The 22678-nt window shown below is 45.2% G+C and overlaps 1 protein-coding gene and 1 long non-coding RNA gene across 5 annotated transcripts in view; one reads left to right on the top strand and one right to left on the bottom strand.

The window, feature by feature from the left end:
- The window catches only part of morc3a (MORC family CW-type zinc finger 3a), a 63189-nt gene extending 56988 nt beyond the window's left edge, over positions 1–6201 (bottom strand). For all 3 annotated transcript variants that reach the window (XM_067993270.1, XM_067993272.1, XM_067993271.1), the window contains exons 1-2: positions 5940–6201; positions 5667–5739 (exon numbers count right to left, since the gene is read on the bottom strand). In XM_067993270.1, the coding sequence (XP_067849371.1) occupies positions 5667–5739; positions 5940–5990 (124 nt within the window). In that variant the 5' untranslated portion in view covers positions 5991–6201. The remainder of the gene's footprint in view (positions 1–5666; positions 5740–5939) is intronic.
- The window catches only part of LOC137327445 (uncharacterized), a 36556-nt gene continuing 20072 nt past the window's right edge, over positions 6195–22678 (top strand). For both annotated transcript variants that reach the window (XR_010964484.1, XR_010964483.1), the window contains exons 1-2: positions 6195–8283; positions 11344–11723. This is a non-coding gene — a long non-coding RNA (uncharacterized lncRNA). The remainder of the gene's footprint in view (positions 8284–11343; positions 11724–22678) is intronic.

Below are 22678 nucleotides of genomic sequence, written 5' to 3'. Positions count from 1 at the left end.
TGAAGCAGAAAAAGAGGGTGTATCACAGATGTCAGGTTGATAATACAAGAACCAAGCTGAATATAGAAAGTTCAGAGGGGAAGTGAAAAAGGAAATGAGGGGCAAAGAGAGAGTATGAGAATAGACTGGCAACTAACATAAAAGGGAATCCAAAAGTCTTCGACAGGCATACAAGTAGTAAACAGGTAGCAAGAGGAGGGGTGGGGCTGATTAGGGACTAAAAAGGAGACCTATGCATGGAGGCAGAGGGCATGGCTGAGGTACTAAATGAGTACTTTGCATCTGTCTTTACCAAGAAAAAGGGTGGGGCCAAAGGGACAGTAAAACAGGAGGTAGTTGAGATACTGGATGGGCTAAAAATTGATAAGAAGGACTTACTAGAAAGGCTGGCTGTACTTAAAGTAGATAAGTCACCAGGTCCGGATGGGATACATCCTAGGTAGCTGAGAGAATTAAGGGTGGAAATTGCAGAGGTACTGACCATAATCTTCCAATCATCCTTAGATACAGAGATGGTGCCAGAGGACTGGAGAATTGCAAATGTTACATCCTTGTTCAAAAAAGGGTATAAGGATAAATCAAGCAACAACAGGCCAGTCAGTTTATCCTCGGTGGTGGGGAAACTTTTAGAAACGATAATCCAGGACAAAATTAAGTCACTTGGACAAGTGTGGATTAATTAAGGAAAGCTAGCACAGATTTGTTAAAGGTAAATTGTGTTTAACTAACCTGCCTGAATTTTTTGATGAGGTAACAGAGAGGGTTGATGAGGGCAATCCAGTTAATGTTGTGCATATGGACTCCCAAAAGGCATTTGATAAAGCGCCACATAATAGGCTTGTCAGCAAAGTTGAAGTCTATGGAATAAAAGGGGGAGTAGTGTCAGCATGGATATGAAATTGGCTAAGTGACAGGAAACAGAGTAGTGGTGAATGGCTGTTTTTCAGACTGGAGGAAGGTATACAGTGATATTCCCCAGGGGTCGGTACTAGGACCACTGCCTTTCTTAATATATATTAATGACTTGGACTTGGGTGTCCAGGGCACAATTTCAAAATTTGCAGATGACACAAAACTTGGAAGGGTAGTGAACAGTGAGGAGGATAGTGATAGACTTCAAGAGGATATAGACAGGCTGGTGGAATGGGCAGACATGTGGCAGATGAAATTTAACGCAGACAAGTGCTAAGTGATACATTTCGGTAGGAAGAACGAGGAGAGGCAAAATAAACTAAGGGATACAATTCTAAAGGGGCTGCAGGAACAGAAACTTGGGGGTATCTTCAACAAATCGTTGAAGGTGGCAGGGCAGGTTAAGAAAGCGGTTAAAAAAAGCAGGCGGGATCATGGGCTCTCGAAGAAAAAGTTGTATTAGCATTTTACAACACTACACTAATCAATTACACCATTCTTACTGTTCCATAAGTCATCATGTATCAATGGTAACACTTGAGTGCAATACTGAGGGAGTACTACATTGTCAAAGGTGCTGTCTTTCCGATGATATATTAAACCAAGGTCCCATCTGCCCTCATCGCATGGCAGTATTTGAAAAGGAGGAGGGGATTTCTTTGAGTGTTAAATATTGGCCAGGACACTGAATCAACACCTCCAAATACAAACTAACAGATTATTCAATTCATTGCAGTTTGCAGAACCTTGCTGTGTGCATGGGAACAACACCACCTGCACGTTCCCCTCCAAATCACACACCACCCCGACTTGGAAATATATCACCGTTCCTTCATTGTCGCTGGGTCAAAATCCTGGAACTCCCTTCCTAACAGCACTGTGGGAGAACCTTCACCACACGGACTGCAGCGGTTCAAGAAGGCGGCTCACCACCACCTTCTCAAGGGCAATTAAGGATGGGCAATAAATGCTGGCCTTGCCAGCGACGCCCACATCCCATGAATGAAAAAAATAAAGATTGGCTACCGTGTATGTCTACACTACAGCAGTGACTACACTAGCAAAGTAATTAATTGTCTACAAGCAATTTGGGACTTCTGACAGACCCTATATAAGTGCAAGTTTATTCTTTCTTTATAAAGCCGTAAGTAACAGCTCTAAAGATGGTCAGATGACAAACATGGCAGGTTGAAAGAAGTTGTGCGCCAGTGCTTCATCAGCTAACAATTTTGAACATTAACTGATGTGATTTTGCTCCAGTGAAACTTTCTGAAAATAATTCCTTATATATGCACAGGAAAGTGATTAGACTGGTAGGACACTTCAAAGCAAACACCGAAACCAGAATAAAATCTTTGAATTACACCATTTAGTCCATGAATGTGCAACGAGGTTATAACTTTGTCTCTCAAAGAAAAAGTTGTATTAAAAAACAATTTCACAACAGACATCCCCAAATAAACCACATGAATAGAAATATTAAAACCCACTGGAAATTTTTTGTGATGTGAAGATGTTGTGATTTGGTCCCGGGCCACTCACATGCCACTACTTACACCATTCCTGTTGTAAACAGTAATTTAAAACCTGGTTTATCACACTATCTTCACTTCAGTGAGACCAAAGAAGCACAGGTAAAAGGAGAATATTTTAAACTTTCAAGAACAAAGGGATTGAAAGGTGCAGTGTATTGGAATGTACAGTCTACTCCTCAATGTCATCGCCAACCCAAAAAACAAAAATAGAAAACCTGAAGAAAACACACTAAGCAATAAAAAAAAAGCAGGGAAAGGTGAAGAGACAACCAGAAAGGACAATGGAAGAGAGAACTGGAAGAGATGAGATACAATCAAAAGAGGAGAGGAAACGAGAAGCTGCAAGAGAGACAGGTCAGATAGAGAACCAATCCTCTGATTTACTGTGAGCAACACTGTGGGAGATCTAGTTTTGTAATATATTATACGCCATAAATTTAGATTGCATACGTTGGGAAATAAAATAAAACCAGATGGTGACTGACTGGTATGAAAAGGGTTCACCAGGACAACCGCAACAACAGCAGAGATCCTGTAGGTCTGTGAAAGCTGAGTAGCAGTTAGTTGTGATAGTGTAGTAACGCTAATCCTCAGCTCTTGTCTGTTAGCAGGACAGTGTAACCTCCAAATCGAAGTATATTAGAACAAAAGGACACTACTGCAAGTGTATGCGATGGGGGAACATTTAGAACAAATAGCTTTCTCACCCAAGCGAAGAGATAATAGCAGGATACATGCAACTGTTTACTGCCTTGGCACAGCAGTGGCATCCAGTATGGGAACTCAAGGTATAGCTAGCACAAGAAAGTGTAAAGCAGGAACAGATGTTTAATTCCATGATTGTTTCAAGTTCAGTTTACGTGGTGGTCAAACAACGAAAGGAACCTAATTAAGGTAACAAAGCATATTTATAACAAATTAACATAATTAAAGTTTATGGAGAAATGAAAAGTACTGAGAAGAGATGAGCTGAGTGAGACAATGAGAAATGTAAGATTCAGCAACATTGAGGACTGGTATAAATATGAATTGGGGCCCTTAATTCCCATGGTTTTGCAACACCAGTCACGTCACATCTGCAATGTGATTCAGTGCTGATTTAGTCCTCCTAGCATAGCATAGCCTCTAAGCAAGGTAGCACGAAGCTATCATTCATTTACTTGTGATGGGCCGGAGTTGATTGTGTGATCAACTCCAGCAGTGATCTTTTCAGCCGCAACTCTCAGTTTTCTGAGTCACTCACCCAGTTATTGGCAAAGAAACTATACAAGTAGGTGTGTTTCAAGAAAGGTATAAATATGTAATGACAGTGTGTCAGGTGAACTCAGCATTAGGGACAAACTCAAATGGTGATGCTCCAACCCCGATGAGTCTCCTGCTGGAGAGTGTATAGACGTATCTCTTGCATTACTCATGTGTACTGTCCAATAAGATCTCTGTCAAGTTGATCTGACTCAAGTCTCGAGCCTTTATTCATGGAGTGTGGACCACTCCGACAATCATTAAAAATTTACTCTACACAGAATCTAATATTAGACAAATATTTGTGTGTGTGTGTGGCATGCTCTTTCTGCTTGTGTCACACTGTTTTCCTGTGTCAGGCTTCAATTTTCCTATTTATTGCACTGCAATGTGATTCAGTGCTGATTTAGTCCTCCTAGCATAGCGTAGCCTCTAAGCAAGGTAGCACGAAGCTATCATTCATTTACTTGTGATGGGCTGGAGTTGATTGTGTGATCAACTCCAGCAGTGATCTTTTCAGCCGCAACTCTCAGTTTTCTGAGTCACTCACCCAGTTATTGGCTTCTGTTTCCAATCCCCAATATTGCTACTGCATTAATATTTCTTAAAGCATTCAAAGCACATGAACAAACTTAAATCCTGTTCCCGTTGACAGTTGCAACCCTGCTCTTTTGACTGTGGAGACTGCATTCGCTAAAGGGGTTTCCCACACAATCAGGGGAAACTTTTCTGTCACCACCCACACCTGTCAAGACCCCAGGCCTGCAGCAGCTTCTGCAAGAAGAATAATTCGACTTCAAAACTATTTATTTTCTGTCATCCTGGGCCCTAAGCCACCCACACCCACTGCTTCCCTCTCCCATTATACAGTACTTTAGGTCCGAGCCCCAAACCCCATGGCTTTCAAAGTAAGTTGCCACGATTAGGACATTATTGAAAAGATGATTCTATAATCCATTGTTCCTGGTGGGGAGTGGAACTCTCAGGGAGTACATCTTAGGGAAGTGTAGCTGCACATCCAGAGATACCCCCATCATGGACAGAAAATTGCGGGTTGTGTATCCACAGTTTCCTGAGATACGTTTCTTTTGAGTGCTACTAGGAACAGTGGATCATGAAATCAGCCTTCAAGTTACTTGAGTGCTATACAATTAAAGCTTTGAGCACTTAAAAATATATACTTTTAACATGCTCAACACACTTAAATACCTGAAAGCCATTCCATTCATAGCGTGAACCATCTTTGAATACTGCAAGATTCCTCACAGAAAGTCTTGTATTATTTTAACAGTAGATTTTTAAATCATATGGGGGGGGGGTTGGAGAAAGAGTATTCTCCGTCAAACAAATTCATTTTGGTTTCAATATACAAAAGCCACTGCACACAATGACACAACAGCAACAAGCTTAAGAGCTGATGAGTATAGAATGTGAAGTGAAACTGAGTCACGTGAAAACTATCCACATATTACCCAATTTTCTTTTAAACAATTACTTATTAGATCTCAGGATAAATCTTGATAATTCACACAGAGTCTCACAAAAGAGCAAGCTTCTTTTTCCCTTTTGCAATCTAAAAGCTTTTCAAACCCAAGTTTGGCAACATCTAACCACCAATTGACTTATCTTCATTTCCTCTTGATATTTTCACCTTTGGTGACTTCCTGCATTATGGGCCTTGGGCCTTCACTTGGATTGCGATATATAAAAAGACAAGATCGGTTTTATATAATATATATATATACACATATATATTTTAAAAATCAATTGAAGAAAAAGGGGGGGTTATTTTGAAGACACTCGCATAGAGACGTTGGAGTTTTAAGAGCCTTTAAGAGATGGGAGTGTGTGTGTGTATATATATATATATATATATAAAAAACCTCCTTTTCATTTGAAAACGATAATTCAATAAACACAACACAATTAAGACAGGGCAAAAGCCACTGGAGCTAGCCGGCCCCCGGCAGCACTCACCTATCAGCTCTGCTATCGCACTGAACGGCCAAGTGTGACTGGTGGAGTTGGTGTGGAGGAACTTGGGGCTCAGCTGTGTGTAAATAAAAAATAAACATAAATACAGTGGAGACGGTTAATGAATAGGGGCATAAAAAAAATCGAGATAAAACGACACAGTGCGCAATTCACCGTTTCCCTCCAGCCTCCGGTCCCCACCCTCGGAAAAAAAAAACGCACGGGGCTCAATTAGCCGACTCCCAACAAGATCCAGCGGCTCCCCGACATACTCACCGCGCTCAGCGGTATCCCTTGGTTCCCACTCCACAAGCAGGACACGGCCATTTTGTTGGTGTTGGGTTTTTTTTTTAATGACGAAGAGAGAGAAGGGGTGGGTGAGTGGATGGGCAGACACAAACAAACAAGCCCGACCGGACTCTCACTATTTACAAACTGCCCAGCTCCACGTTTGCACCATCAGCATCGACCGACTCCACCACAAACGAACTTCCGCACGAGCGCCGCGCCGCGCCGCGCCCGCCCCGCCGATGTGGGACTGTCCACACATCAACTTCCGGTCAGCTCCTCCATCCGGCACAGGAGTAACTCCAGCCATGGTCAGGCTGAGGAGGGAGGGAGTTTAGTGTTTTTTTCAAATATTCTGTGGTAATTCTCCTTTATTTTGGCCAGCAATCATGTTCTTCGAGACTCACCATTTTAAGTCTCGGAGGGAACAACATCCTTCTGTCTGCGTGATTTATTGAATACGCAATAGGCAGTTTTCACTGGAGATGACTCGGACCTGGAGGCGCATAACTTGGGTTCCCTCCTCGTGGGTCTGCTCCGGGACCTGGCCATCCGCTGGTTCAGGTTAGACGCGGTCCCTGGGGGTGTTCGCTCCGGCTCCTTGCCTTTGCTTTCTTACCGCGCCCAGGTGGTCCAGGAGATGAAGCACGCAGTGTCTGCCGCTGGACTTGAGGCCTTCCTCCACCGGTGGGTACCGCTGGGGACTGGAGTCCATAATAGACACAGAAGAATATTGAAATTTAATTTGCTTTTGTAAATGATCTTTAAAGATAGCATAGGTTGCCCCAGTGGCATTAATAGAGGGACAAATTTATACCTCCCCCACCATCCCGCCCCTGCTACTTTTTAAGGGGCATAACTTTTTTAAAAAAAACTTGGGTTCTGATGGAAAATTTCGACCGTAAAACTTTTATATTTATGCGTGCAAAGAAAATAGAGCAAAAAGCCACCCTCATGCAGCTAGAGGAGGAAGGTCCAGTGAAGCTCCCTAATGGAGTTAGAAGGGCTCTTTCTCAGATATACAGGAACAGAGGAAAGGATTTCCAAGCTACTGTGACTAAGTTGCAACGGCTAATACAGCCAGAGTTTGTGAAAGCTTGTGAATTTAAAATAAAATTGCTGGACTATAACTTGGTGTTGTAAAATTGTTTACATTTGAAATGACAGGCTGTAATGAACATAACCTGGAATTTGTAGACAGAGCCATGGACCCCCTGGTCTTCCTTACTGCAGCAAAAAGAATATCAAGAGTTTAAGAATTTGTTAGTTCAGAACTTAGTCATGACTTGAGACTGTAGAGTGGCAAACCATGGCGTTGCGACAGTTGCAGGAAGCTTCATTCAGAATACAGTTTGGTAACACGCCGACATTTTTATTATCAAATCGCATAAAGAATGGATCTGTTTCTAGCACGCATCTGGCCTATTAGTCGCTGTTACTGGATCGTGATATTAAGGTCAAACATACAATCCAGTTGTCTGTTGTGGCACACTCCGTTATATTCAGTGAAAGCTCATGAGTGCTCCCACCCTGCACTACCCCTTCCTATTCATCCATGTTCTCCTCGGGCCAATGTGATTCCTGTGCTGACGCCCATTGGATTTATATTGATGGATCTAGTTATTATGATACAGATTTTGGTCTTTATGTGCAGCATCGGGATAGAAGTGTCGAGCAGATGGCCTTCTCATGTCAATCACATTCTGCACGGTATGCTGAACTGGCAATAGTGGCCTGTATGTTAGAGCACTTTACGGCGGGATCCATAGTGTTATTATCTGGCTCAGCGTAGGCCTGCAATGGTCTGACAAAACACCCTTTTGGCGCAACCATAAATTTATGTCATATGATGTGTAGGATCCAGAATTCTTCACAACGGGCCAAGTGGCTCCTGCAAAGCATAATTACTGCTAAAGAACAGATAACCTTGTGGTGTTGCTGAGTCAGCAGCTAACCACAATAAATGAACAAATAACCATTTGGACTTTGCTGCTAAAAGATACCCGTATCAAAAACAAAAGCAAAACAAAGATCACAACGGTTGGAACTTTATCAATATCTGCAGAACGAATAAAGAGAGAAAAACAACTCCTTATGCTGTAGCAAGAACATCTCATTACAGGGTATCAATCGGGTTTGCCTCCAGTGGTATAAAAGGGAAGAGGTGCTGCACACAAGAGAGGCAAAGGCATCTCAGAGGAGTAGCTAACCACTGAGTATTGAGATCTACACGCAAGAAGAAGAGGTCAAGGAAGAATCACTTTAGTAAACACTCTGGCTCTCCCAGAACAATGGCTTGATCACCCCACATTCTGAACCGTATTCCACACTTGTAAGTATTAGCTTAAACTGCTGTTTATTGTCGTTCACCAATCGGATAAAGGGCTTGGTGATCTCAATACCATTTTTTTTGATTCAGTGGTTGTTGTCTCCGCTCAGGGTCAGATCGAGTAATAAGGTTTAGTTCCCTAAACACAGGGACAAGTCAAATTCAAACCTTACAGGTGGTTCTACGATCACCCATTGAACCTTGATTCAGTATACTGATTCCTTGGCCACCAACCAGTGATGAAATAAATTTATGTACTAATAAAATATGGAATTAATGTATTAAAATGTAGAACTAATACTGGAAAATAGAACTGATGTATTAAAAGGTGGAATTGGCACTGGAATTTGGAATTGATATACTGGAGAGATTCAGGACTTGGCAGTCGACAGATTCTCAAGGATGGACAGTAACCAGATGCAGAAAGAATGTGCTGCTTAATAAGATCACTGGTACAAAGAATAGTATTCGCCTCATTAAACTATAGATAAACATTTTGCCTATATACAGACTTGTGTTTCACTCTTTTTGGTGTAATCATGCATTGGATAGATGCACCATTGGTCACCTACATCTGGGACCTGAGATTTTAAAAGGAGAGATTTTGAGCAGCTCTGTACGTACACCCCGTCTTTTATTGGTGTCTCCCGTATCGATTGTGTATGGTCCGTTCTTTGGTATATTGAGGATAGCTTGTTTACAGGACTTCACTACATTCTGTTTTGCTGTAGAATTTTTGACTTACAATAAAGCCTATTAAAAAGGACTACGTTGGGAAGTGTCTTTATTGAGAGTTCTAAGCTAAATTCTAAGCATATACTTTATCCAACAAATTATTTTATCAGGTCTGTCTGGTTGTTGTCTGTAAAGTTAAATGACATTCTAAACATTTCTCCCACTCGCAAGTCAATAAAAAAGCATTTGAACTAGCCCATCAAGGCACTCGAGAAGGGGGAGAATTGGAATTTTTCATAGCAATTTAAAACCAGTGTCTGCAGCAAAACTACTGAAAAGTCTGCTGGACCTGAAAGAGGCGCAAGTCTAATATAGAAGTAGTCAGGGGACACACTAGTTAGAGGCCATCCGATACCCTTCTGGTCTCCTTCTAGTCCATACCAGAATTGTATGATTACTAGCCAGGACAATGGACTTGTATTACACTAAGGGGATGACAATTCAGCCCTTGTTTGGTACTGCCAAATAATTTGAGAATAGTCCGAGTTTCTTCCGTCCATGATACCCTGTCGGGGCCACCAAGGAACGGAGAAAACTGATCAGAAATTACAATCGCTGGGATGATCAGGACTGAGGAACTATGTCAAATAGTACTGTGAAAATTGTATAATATGTGCCCAAAATAACCGGGGCTTGAGAGGAAAGAAGGCTCCCTTGCAACCTTAAAAGGTCCCTTGTGGTCTCTTCATATTGATTTTGTAGGGCCCCATTACCCAGCCAGCAAGAGGAAATTGGTTTATACTAGTTACCAACCTTTTCTCCGAATGCGTTGAAGGGTTAAAACCTCTTGAACAATTGGGAAATTAAAACCTTTGGACATTACTTTTGAAAGAAAGGGTTAACTTGCCCATTTAGACAGTATAAATTTAAAACTGCAAAAGCAGCAGCAATGTACAGAAACTTCAACAAGCTTTAGTTTTCAATAACAACTGATAAGAACGAAAGTGACAATATACAGAAGCACCGAAAAGGTCCTGGAAACGTCAAATAGGTCTTTGGTTCTCAAAACAAATGACTTGGAAAAACAATGCTGAGACAGTGGAAGCATTGGGAAAGATATCTGTACCTGCGTTCACACGGATAAGAAATTCAGCAGCTTTCACACGGTGAAAAGGCTGCACCTGGAGTCACACGGTTTTGAGTGGTCCAGTCAACCATCCATCAGGCAACAGTGGGTGAGTGGCCAAAATGGGACTTTCATTCACGCCCAATTGGCAGAGAAATCATATAAAGATAGGACATCGTAGCAGCTTATATACTGCAGTCGGAGGAGCTGCAGTCAGAAGCTTGATGAATTCGCCTGGAAAAAGAAACTTCAAGAGCTACAGAGAGTTGATCACTCTTCCGCCATGATCCTCTAATCATTGATTGTTAAGGTTGTACGTATTACTTGCTTTTCCTGATACTTGTATGAATTGTTTGAATCATTAGATAATCTTGATTTGCTTCATGCTTGTGTGAATAATCACTTTTAATGCATAAAACTACCACGAAAGTGTGACTTTCTTTGACAGACTATTGTCCAAGTTCACGAACTACTGGAAAATCAGGATTTCCCTATAAATGTAAGCGTTTCCTTTTAACAGTATAGAATCACAGAAAAGTTACAGCACGGAAGGAGGCCATTTGGCCCATCGAGTCCGCGCTAAAATGGACCATGCTACCACAAGAGGGCTGTTAAAACAAGTGTTTTTTCGGTGTGGTTTACCTTTTGAAATAGGATCTGATAGGGGCAGTTATTTCACAGGCCGAGTATGAAATCGTGCCTGTCAATGGTGGGAATCAAACGTAGGCTCCATATTAGCTATCACCCACAATCCTCATGATTGGTTTGTTTTAGCAATCAGACTCTAAAAGCTATGTTGAGGAAGTTTGTGGCCCTCAATGAGAAAAATTGGGATCAGCTGATTCCCCTCATGCTCATGGCTTTAGGAGTAACAAAGTACACTCTGTTTGAAATGATGAAGGGGAGGACGATGCGATTACTGTAACATTTAATGGGTGGATGTACCAGGTCTAAGATAATAGGATAAAGGTGGACAGATATATAGAGATTGAAGAATATTTAAAAGTTAGTAGCACACCAGTTGGCACTATCGGCAAAAAGAGCTAATGCCTACTTGACGAAAACAATTGGAAAGACAAAGACATAGTAATTTGTGCTTCTCCCAAGCACAGTTTAACGGCCAAATAGCAAGGTCAAAGTGGATTGTGGACAAAGTTAGCTCTTCTGTTCAAATTTGAATTACAGATGGGAAACAAGTAAATAATATTACCATATCAACCATTTAAAATAATTTAAAGGCAACATCTCTGATTCTCTTTCAGATCCCAAAGAAACAACATGGAACCTCCTCCTGGCCATTTTGGCCTTGATAACACAAGTCTGGGCAGAGTGCATTGAATTGACTTCAGCACCTTCTGGTGGAATTGTTACATTGGAAATACCCGGAACCCTGGTCAACCATTTTCGCAATGAGCACCTATCAGTACAAATCATTTTATCGGAATGGGATATTCAGTCTTACGAGCACTGTAAAGATATTACATTTCATCTTTATTGAATTAACACAAGATTTGAGGCTTGGTCTGTGCTGAGGTTGCGATTGCACCTCAAGTGTCACTACTTGCTTTATCAGGCTATTAAGTCGTTAGGTTCCAAAGAAGGAAAGGTAACCAGATGCAGAAAGAATATGCTGTGTGATAAGGTAGGTGGTACTCACTGCTACAAAGAACGGCAGTCATCTCCATTAGCTAAGCTGTAGATGGATGTATGTTACTTCAGTTTTACCTTATATGGGCTTGTGTTTACATGATTATACCAAAAAGAGTTAATGAGTGGACGTGGCACTGGTTATGTACACCTCGGACCCGAGAGTGCAAAAGGGGAGACTGCAAGTAAGGTAGAAATAGACTGGGTTATCTGACTTCAAGGCCTAAATTTTAACCAGGTGGATGGGGGTAGCAGTAAAAATTTTAAGAATCTAAAACCCGACCCTAATCCGCCCATGGAATCATAGAGAGGTTACAGCACGGAAGGCGGCTATTCAGCTCATTGAGTCCGCGCCAACTCTAAGCAAGAGCAATCCAGCTAGTCCCACTCCTCCGCCCTATCCCCATTGCCCTGCAAATTTTTTTAATTTCAAGTAAATACTGATTCCCTTTTGAAGGCCATGATTGAATCTGCCTCCACCACTCCCTCAGGCAGTGCATTCCAGACCCTAACCACTCGCTGTGTAAAAAAGGTTTTCCTCATGTCACCTGTGGTTCTTTTGCCAATCACCTTAAATCTATGACCCTTCCACCAATGGGAACAGTTCCTCTGTATCTACTCTGTCCAGACCCTTCATGATTTTGAATACCTGTACCAAATCTCCTCGCAACCTTCTCTGTTCCAAGGAGAACAACCCCAGCTTCTCCAGTCTATCCATGTAACTGAAGTCCCTCACCCGTGGAATCATTCTAGTAAATCTCTTCTGCATCCTCTCTAAGGCCTTCACATCCTTCCTAAAGTGGGATGCCCAGGACTGGACACTATACTCCAGTAGTGGCCAAACCAATGTTTTATAAAGGTTCATCTTGACTTCCTTACTTTTGTACACTATGCCTCTACTTATAAAGCCCAGGATCTCGTATGCTTTTTTAACTGCTTTCTCAACCTGCCTTGCCACCTTCAACGATTTGTGCCCATATACCCCCAGATCTCTCTGTTCTTGTGCCCTCTAGTTTATATTGCCTCTCCTCGTTCTTCCTACCAAAATGCATCACTCTGCATTTTTCTGCTTTGAATTTCACCTGCCACATGTCCACCTATGCCACCAGACTGTCCATATCCTCTTGAAGTCTATCACTATCCTCCTCACTACCCTTCCATGTTTCGTGTCATCAGGGCACATTTTCAAAACTTGCAGTACACCCAAGTCTAAGTCATTAATATATAAAGAAAAGCAGTGGTCCCAGCACCGACCCCTGGGGAACACCACTGTACACCTCCCTCCAGTCCGATAAACAACCGTTCACCACTACTCTCTGTTTCCTGTCCCTTAGCCAATTCTGTATTCATGTTGCTACTATCCCCTTTATTCCATGGGCCGCAATCTTGATGGTAAAGTAGCGCATGGTAGGCTTGCCAAGCGCCTTTTGAAAGTCCATATTCATCACATAAAATGCATTGCCCTCATCTAACCTCAATTTTTTGATGAGGTAACAATCAGGTTAGTTAATCACGATTTGCCTTTAACAAATCCGTGCTGGCTTTCCCTAATTAATCCACAATCATCCAAGTGATTGTTAATTCTGTCCCAGATTATCGTTTCTAAAAGTTTCCCTACCACCGAGGTTATACTGACTAGCCTGTAGTTGCTGGGTTTATCCGTACACCCTTTTTTGAACAAGTGTGGAACATTTGCAATTCTCCAGTCCTCTGGCACCACCCCCCTATCTAACCAATCTCACTTCCAGTTTTAACGGAGGCAGGATGAGGGGCGGGCAACCAACTTGTTCTTAGGAGGCGGGTCGGTCACAAAGATTTCAAATAGGCTGCGGGCATCCCTTTTTATAGCTTTTTTATTTTTACCCCTGGGGGCCGAGATTCCCGGGCCTTCTACTTCACACTACGAGAGAGGAGGCGAGAAGTCCCGGATCAGCAGGCAAGTGCCTTCATAGCACAACTTGTGGGCCCGGAGGAACTTCCCCCAGGTCCAACAAGCCTACGTGCAGCGACCCACCCCCACCGATGACTCCTGACCACCCTAATGAAACCCTCCCCACCCCATCTAAAACCTACCTTCTCGCATCTGCTTCCTTGCTCTTCTCCCATCTGACTGTCGACAAGCCTGTCAATCAGGCTAGCCTGTTGGGTGGGAAACAAACATAAAAGAAATCCTGATGTCAAAATCGTAAGGACGTCCCGGGTTTCCTGTCAAGAATTTACTCTACCCAACAATCACTGTCTGCCCAGCTCCATGTTAAAATTTAGGCCCAAGTCTTTTTTGGTCTATTGATGCTTGTTTTCACGACTTACTTTATTTTACAGTTTGTTTCACTGTTAAATCAGTGAATGACAATAAAGCCTGTTAAAAAGGACTAAGTTCTGGAGTGTCTTGAGAGTTCCAAACCAAAAATTTGAAGTATCTGATTTAAAGACCAACATCAACTTGCATTTATATAGCGCCTTTAACGTAATAAAACGACCCAAGGCACTTCATCAGAGCGTTATCAAATAAAATGTAACACCGCATAAGGAGATATCAGGAAACGTGATGAAAAACTTGGTCATAGAGGTAGGTTTCAAGGAGCATCTTAAAGGAGAGAGAGGTAGAGGGACAGAGGTTTAGGGAGGGAATTGCAGAGCTTAGCGCCTAGGCAGCTGAAGGCACGGCCACCAATGGTGGAGCGATTAAAATCGGGGATGGGCAAGAGGCCAGAATTAGAGGAGCACAGAGATCTGGGAGGATTGTACGGCTGGAGGAAGTTACAGAGATAGGGAAGGGCAAGGCCATGGAGGGATTTGAAAGCAAGGAAGAGAATTTTAAAAATTGAGGCATTCACAGACCAGGAGCTAATGTAAGTCAGCGAGCACAGGGGTGATGGGTGAACGGGACTTGATGCGAGTTAGGATATAGGCAGCAGAATTTTGGATGAGCTCAAGTTTACGGAGGGTGGAAGATGGGAGGCCGGCCAGGAGGGCATTGGAAGAGTCAAGTCTAGAGGTAACAAAGGCACGGAAGAGGGTTCCAGCAGCAGATGAGCTGAGGCAGGAGCGGAGACGGGTAATGTTATGGAGGTAAAGTAGGCGGTCTTGTGATGGAGCGAATATGTGGTTGGAAACTCATCTCAGGTTCATATAGGACGCCAAGGTTGCAAATGATCTGATCCAGGCTCAGACAGTGGCCAGGAAGAGGGATGGAGTTGGTGGTTAGTGAAAGGGGTTTGTGGCGGGTACTGAAGATGGTCTTCCCAATATTTAGTTGGAGAGAATTTCTTCTCATCCAATACTGGATGTCGGACAAGCAGTGTGACAAATCAGAGATAGTGGAGAGGTCAAGAGAGATGATGGTGAGGTAGAGCTGCGTATTTTTTTTTATTCGTTCATGGGATGTGGGCGTCGCTGGCAAGGCTGGCATTTATTGCCCATCCCTAACTGCCCTTGAGAAGGTGGTGGTGAGCCGCCTTTTTGAACCGCTGCAGACCGTGTGGTGAAGGTTCTTCCACAGTGCTGTTAGGAAGGGAGTTCCAGGATTTTGACCCAGCGACGGTGAAGGAACGGCGATATATTTCCAAGTCGGGATGGTGTGTGACTTGGAGGGGAACGTGCAGGTGGTGTTGTTCCCATGTACCTGCTGCTCTTGTCCTTCTAGGTGGTAGAGGTCACGGGTTTGGGAGTTGCTGCAGTGCATCCTATGGATGGTACACACTGCAGCCACGGTGCGCCAGTGGTGAAGGGAGTGAACGTTTAGGGTGGTGGATGGGGTGCCAATCAAGCGGGCTTCTTTGTCCCGGATGGCGCGAGCTTCTTGAGTGTTGGAGCTGCATTCATCCAGGCAAGTGGAGAGTATTCCATCACACTCCTGACTTGTGCCTTGTAGATGGTGGAAAGGCTTTGGGGAGTTACTCACCGCAGAATACCCAGCCTCTGACCTGCTCTTGTAGCCACAGTATTTATATGGCTGGTCAAGTTAAGTTTCTGGTCAGTGGTGACCCCCAGCATGTTGATGGTGGGGGATTCGGCGATGGTAATGCCGTTGAATGTCAAGGGGAGGTGGTTAGACTCTCTCTTGTTGGAGATGGTCATTGCCTGGCGCGAATGTTACTTGCCACTTATCAGGCCAAGCCTGGATGTTGTCCAGGTCTTGCTGCATGCGGGCTCGGACTGCTTCTTTATTTGAGGGGTTGCGAATGGAACTGAACACTGTGCAGTCATCAGCGAACATCCCCATTTCTGACCTTATGATGGAGGGAAGGTCATTGATGAAGCAGCTGAAGATGGTTGGGCCTAGGACACTGCCCTGAGGAACTCCTGCAGCAATGCCCTGGGGCAGAGATGATTGGCCTCCAACAACCACTACCATCTTCCTTTGTGCTAGGTATGACTCCAGCCACTGGAGAGTTTTCCCCCTGATTCCCATTGACTTCAATTTTACTAGGGCTCCTTGGTGCCACACTGGGTCAAATGCTGCCTTGATATCAAGGGCAGTCACTCTCACCTCACCCCTGGAATTCAGCTCTTTTGTCCATATTTGGATCAAGGCTGTAATGAGGTCTGGAGCCGAGTGGTCCTGGCGAAACCCAAACTGAGCATTGGTGAGCAGGTTATTGGTGAGTAAGTGCAGCTTTGCTGATGATTGAGAGTCGGCTAATGGGGCGGTAATTGGCCGGATTGGATTTGTCCTGCTTTTTGTGGACAGGACATACCTGGGCAATTTTCCACATTGTCAGGTAGATGCCAGTGTTGTGGCTGTACTGGAACAGCTTGACTAGAGGCGCAGCTAGTTCTGGAGCACAAGTCTTCAGTACTACAGCCGGGATATTGTCGGGGCCCATAGCCTTTGCTGTATCCATTGCACTCATCCCTTTCTTGATATCACGTGGAGTGAATCGAATTGGCTGAAGACTGGCTTTTGTGATGCTGGGGATATCGGGAGGAGACCGAGATGGATCGTCCACTCGGCCCTTCTGGCTGAAGATGGTTGCAAACGCTTCAGCCTTGTCTTTTGCACTCACGTGCTGGACTCCGCCATCATTGACGATGGGGATGTTTGCAGAGCCTCCTCCTCCCGTTAGTTGTTTAATTAGAATCATAGAAGTTACAACATGGAAACAGGCCCTTCGGCCCAACATGTCCATGTCGCCCAGTTTATACCACGAAGCTAGTCCCCTATCTCCCACTCGTGGTGCGTATGGGGTTATAACAGCAGTCGGTTACTCCGATGCTGTTTTCCCATGTTGCTAGCAGCTTGCCAGTGAACCTGTTTAAGGTGTTCAAACAGATTCCTGACGAAGCTGTCCCGGTTCACCTCTCTGAGCTGACCCTCCGTGAGCACCGGGGCTAGCACATGGGTGGGGGTCCGCATAACCCTACCAGTCATGAGCTCGTGTGGGGAATACCCCATGCTTTTTGACTGGCTGGCTCGGATCCCCATTAGGACCAACGGTAAGACTTCTACCCATTTTCTAGGTGAGTCTACCGTCTCTTTCCTCAGCCTTTCTTTCAAGGTTCTGTTCATCCTCTCTACAATCCCTGAGGACTGTGGGTTGTGTGCAACGTGCCATTTCCCCTCTATGCCAAGTACCATAAGGGTATTCTGCATGACCTGCTCGGTAAAGTGGCTCCCTTGGTCGGACTCCACGTACTGTGGTAGCCCCCATCGTGAGAACACCTCCCTGACCAGGATCCTGGCTGTACTCATAGCCGAGGCTGTTCGACAGGGGAAGGCTTCTACCCACTTTGTGAACACATCCACCAGAACTAGGCAGTACTTATAGCCTCCCTGGGCGGTGGGTAGGGGCCCGATGTAGTCGACCTGGATCGACTGCCATGGTCCCTCTACCCTCCTGATGTGTCCCATAGGTACTTTCCTTTTGTGGGGGTCAGGGTTGTTAGCAGCACACACCAGACAGCTGGCACAGAACTCGCGGACATCTTCCCTGAGTCCTGGCCACCATCCTGCCTGTTCCACCCACTGTCAGGTGGTCTCAGGCCCGGGATGCCCTGCTCCTGGACCCTCATGGGCCAGTTGAAGGAATTCCCTCCTGTGCTGCTGCGGTACTACCCATTGCTCTCCCTTAAACAGCATGCCCTCCTTTACAGAGAGGGCTGCTGTGCTGTAAGGGCCCTCTACCCTTTTCCCTTCTGCCACTGCACTGAGGACTGCCTTGAGGACAGGGTCTTGGGTTTGGAGCGTCTTAAGGTCCGGGGTTAAAGCTACCCCTGCACTCCCCTGTGTCCCATTCCTACCTGTGACGGCTGCTATAGGACGGGACCCAAATGGGTCCCAGAAAGTGCCTGTGCGGGCACCCTCCTTAGCTAGCACGTCGGCCTGCCGGTTGCCCTCACTCCGGGGTTCTGCGGAGGAATGGGCTTTCACCTTATGGATGAAAACCTCCCCTTCCTCCCCCACTGCTGCTAAGATTTTCTCCAGCAAGGGTTTCACTGTGAGGGGTCTCCCGTCAGCGGAGGTGTATCCGCGGTGGGACCAGATGGCCAGGTACTCCGTACACGAATTGCATGTGAACATGCTGTCTGAGCAAATCGTGTATGGGGTGGGGAAGATCTTGGGGTGTGTAACCACGTACACTACCGCGGACTGGGCGCTCATGGTGCTGGGGAGCTTAATTGCCAGGGCAAGGTCTGCCGCTGGGTCATAAACTCCACACCCCGTGAGTCACTCACCAGCAGATACTGTGCTGGAGCCATCCACAGAGATTTCACGGCCTGTGGGGTGTATCCCGGCCCGTAAACCTATGTTTACTTCCCAAACCCCTTCTATGGAACACCAGTGGGCTGTTCCAGGATATACCAGGTTAGCTGCGAGCTTTGGCTCGCAGAGCCCTTTTACTTTCAGGTCCATCTGTGAGAGAAGCAGGGTCCAGCGAGCAATGCGGGCACTGCTCACTGTCCCATCCTTGATTCTCCCGTCCAGGAGCATCTGGGTGGGCGTGTGAGGGGTGAGGAGGTTGATGGGAGAGGTGCCTGTGAAGATCAGCGATCTTTTCACAGCCCAATATGTGGCCAAGAGGTGCCTTTCACAATTGGAGTAGCTCTTCTCCACATCTGTGAGTATCCTGGAGTAGACGACCACCGGTCTCAGCTTGCCATGCCGCTCTTCGAGCAGCACAGCACTCAGGCTGTCCCTGCTGGCTGCTACCTCCAGGAAGAACTCTTTCCCTCCATCTATGGCCCCTAGAGCTGGTGCGGTCTGCAGATCTTTCTTGAGCCTGACAAATGATGCCTGGCAACCCTCATCCCAAACCCACTCCACTCCCTTAAGCAGGAGTCGGAGCAGAGGGGCTGCTGTGGCTGCATAGTCCTCAATGAAGTCTCTGCAGTACCCGGTTAGCCCCAGAAACGATCTCACTCCCATGACTGTGTTGGGGACTGGTAATTCCTGTACTGCTTCCCTTCTAGCTTTATCTATGGCCCTTTCCCCAGCGCGTATCGTCAGGCCCAGGAATTTCACCTCCTGCACTTGACCCATATCCCTCTATACCCATCTTACCCATGTAACTGTCCAAATGCTTTTTAAAAGACAAAATTGTACCCGCCTCTACTACTGCCTCTGGCAGCTCGTTCCAGACACTCACCACCCTTTGAGTGAAAAAATTGCCCCTCTGGACCCTTTTATATCTCTCCCCTCTCACCTTAAATCTATGCCCCCTCATTATAGACTCTCCTACCTTTGGGAAAAGATTTTGACTATCTACCTTATCTATGCCCCTCATTATTTTATAGACTTCTATAAGATCACCCCTTAACCTCCTACTCTCCAGGGAAAAAAGTCCCAGTCTGTCTAACCTCTCCCTATAAGTCAAACCATCAAGTCCCAGTAGCATCCTAGGAAATCTTTTTTGCACTCTTTCTAGTTTAATAATATCCTTTCTATAATAGGGTGACCAGAACTGTACACAGTACTCCAAGTGTGGCCTCACCAATGCCCTGTACAACTTCAACAAGACATCCCAACTCCTGCATTCAATGTTCTGACCAATGAAACCAAGCATGCCGAATGCCTTCTTCACCACCCTATCCACCTGTGACTCCACTTTCAAGGAGCTATGAACCTGTACTCCTAGATCTCTTTGTTCTATAACTCTCCCCAACGCCCTACCATTAACGGAGTAGGTCTTGGCCCGATTCGATCTACCAAAATGCATCACCTCACATTTATCTAAATTAAACTCCATCTGCCATTCATCGGCCCACTGGCCCAATTTATCAAGATCCCGTTGCAATCCTAGATAACCTTCTTCACTGTCCACAATGCCACCAATCTTGGTGTCATCTGCAAACTTACTAACCATGCCTCCTAAATTCTCATCCAAATCATTAATTGTCCACTGTAGGGGGTGGTGGTGTGTGTCAGCTTCACCTCTGACTTCTGAGCGGTCCGAATCGCTCCCACTCCCTGGGTTCTCGACCTTGGACTTATTTGGGGGTTGTGACAAAAAAATTGCAGCAGACAACTGGTTTTGGTACAAGAAAAGAAACTGGGTTTATTGAAGTCACAAATGAACTTGTAACATTAGGATAACACTGAGATACAAAGTACACTTAGTTAAGAATGGGGAACACACGGCATAACGAGGGAAAATCACCCTACTAATCCCCTTACCCTTGTCCCACCCCCAAAACCTAACTAAATTGAACTAGGAGAGGTCAGGAATCATGCTCACCAAACCAGGGTTCCTTGACAGTTCAAAATCCAGCCAGGTAAGCCGGTTGCAGTTTTGGGGTACGCTCTTTGTGTCCTCTGGGCCCTGCCGTCCCCACGTGGTCCTGGTCTGTGGAATCTGCGAAGGTTCTTCAGTTGGATAGAGTCTGTTGGTACGGTAAGGCGCAGTTGTGGGTGGACGATCTTACGTGTAGGGCTGCGGTTGCCTTGTTGCTGCTCCAAAACTGCTGTTTAAAGCTGAACTGCTTAGAACCTGCTCCAAAACCAATTCCTCCTGCTTCGTAACTGGTCCCCAGTTATACTGTTTTTCGAATTTCTTATCTGATTCCCAAAACAAGGTTAGTTCTTTGTCTGATTATGGTGGGCTTCTTCCGGTGATTGTTGGTTTCCTGTCCCCATAACTAGGCTTGAACTGAAAGCCATTGTATTGATGGGTTTGCATAATTGCATTGATTGATTTATGCAAGGTTTTGATGGGCTTTAGTTTCGTGTAAGCTGAAGTCTTTCTCTGGGTTGATTGTTTTAAAGGGCTACTCTCATTGTCTGGTTTTCAGGAACAATCCACACTGTCCCAACAAGCCCAGGCATGTCTGCAGGGATACATATTTAACCCAGCAGTTGGGTCCTCTGCCATAAAAGTCTAAAAAGTCATATCCTCGTTGATGATATGAAAAATGTGGGAATTTTGAGAACCCTTCAGTCCCCCCTGTGATACTTAAACCTTGCTTCAAGTATCATACTGGAAAAAGGTGAGCAAAATTCCCGATACTCCATAGTCAATCTTCCCCTGTAATTACCTATCTAAGATCTCATGACACATACATTCCCCATTCTATAAAAAATGTGGGATGCGTAAGCATGCAAAGGCAAAATACAGTTATTTACATACATCCAAACATGGAGAGGGTCCAACACCCCACTTGGTGCACATATATCTTTATTAAAAGAAAACAACACGTAAAAGTCTTTCTTAAAAATAACCGAACACAAAAAAAAACAACAATCTTTATTCAGGAACACAAAAAAAAGTTCAAACAGGTGTGTCTCTCTCCACCTTAGCATAATGCTTCTTCCAGGTCCTTTCGTTTTGGAACTCTAGGATTTTGCCTTTTCCCTTGCACTGAGAGCACAACAAGTACAACACTATTCCCAGCTGGCAAACCACGAGGATGTGGGAAGCCATTCTGACCCATGAAGGGACCTCTATGTTTTCGAAAATGTCCCACCAGGGCGGGACTGTGATATCTTGAATCTCTCCCTCTATCTCGTGTGTTTTCTGTTCCAAAGTATAGAAATGCTTTTGTGATAACTCTACAGCTTTTAGTAGTTTAGTAAGATGTTCTGGTGGAGGGGGAATTTTGTAACCGAAATGTGTGACATAGCTCTGCACATTGGTAATGTTTTCCGTAACAGTGAGGTGAACAGTGGAGGGTTCAGAAATGGGGACAATCCGTTCCTGGGCCACTTGAACTTCTGCCTCGGGTTTAAAACAAAAACTGCTGTCACTCACCGGACACCAGGTGTGCTGTCCAAGCTGGTAGTGGGGCGCACTTGTGGTGACACAATATGTCCCACCCCCTATATATATATATACATAGATACCCTGTTCTGATTTCCACCACTTGTCCCAGCACACGCTTACCCCCCCATGGTCCCCTCCAATGGTCCGATGGGTGTCGTTCCCCAGTCGCTCCCAGGCAGCTGTACGGTCCCCCATGTCTCTGCTCAGCTTCCTGTGGGGGAACATGGCCTTGTGCCATTACCTCCATGGTACAGTTTATAGGTCGTGCACCAGCAGTTTTAAACCCACACTGTGGTCTAGAATAGGCATTCAAGTGCTGGGGACACAGTACTAAGTGTGAACCCCGGCTCCAGCACCCAGAGAGGTCTGTACCTGTCATCATGTGCTCCCACTTTATGACGTAAGGTGGGACCGCTGCGAAACGGACGTGTGCACCCCCTTGAAAAGACTACAGTGTTCTCCACCCTATATATCAGTGCAGGTCGGGCTGTCCCACCCATGACTGGCATCCTCCCTACGATACCCATGATGGTGTGGTTGGAGCGCCCACAATCTACTGGGACAGGGTATGCTTCAGAGGCTAGGCGGAACTGACACGGGCTGAGTGAATTCTCAAATGGGTGGAGGGCTGCGAGGTGCTTGTTGCTGATCCAGGAGGGGACTAAACCGTGCTTTAAATCCTCCAGGTTGCTGCGGCCCTCGCCCAGCAACCATGCCCCGTACAGCACGCACATCTCATTCTGTGCAGCCT

This window comes from Heptranchias perlo, chromosome 11 (genome assembly GCF_035084215.1).
Source record: "Heptranchias perlo isolate sHepPer1 chromosome 11, sHepPer1.hap1, whole genome shotgun sequence".
Classification (NCBI taxonomy): Eukaryota; Metazoa; Chordata; class Chondrichthyes; order Hexanchiformes; family Hexanchidae; genus Heptranchias; species Heptranchias perlo.
This window is presented reverse-complemented; position numbering and strand designations above follow the sequence as displayed.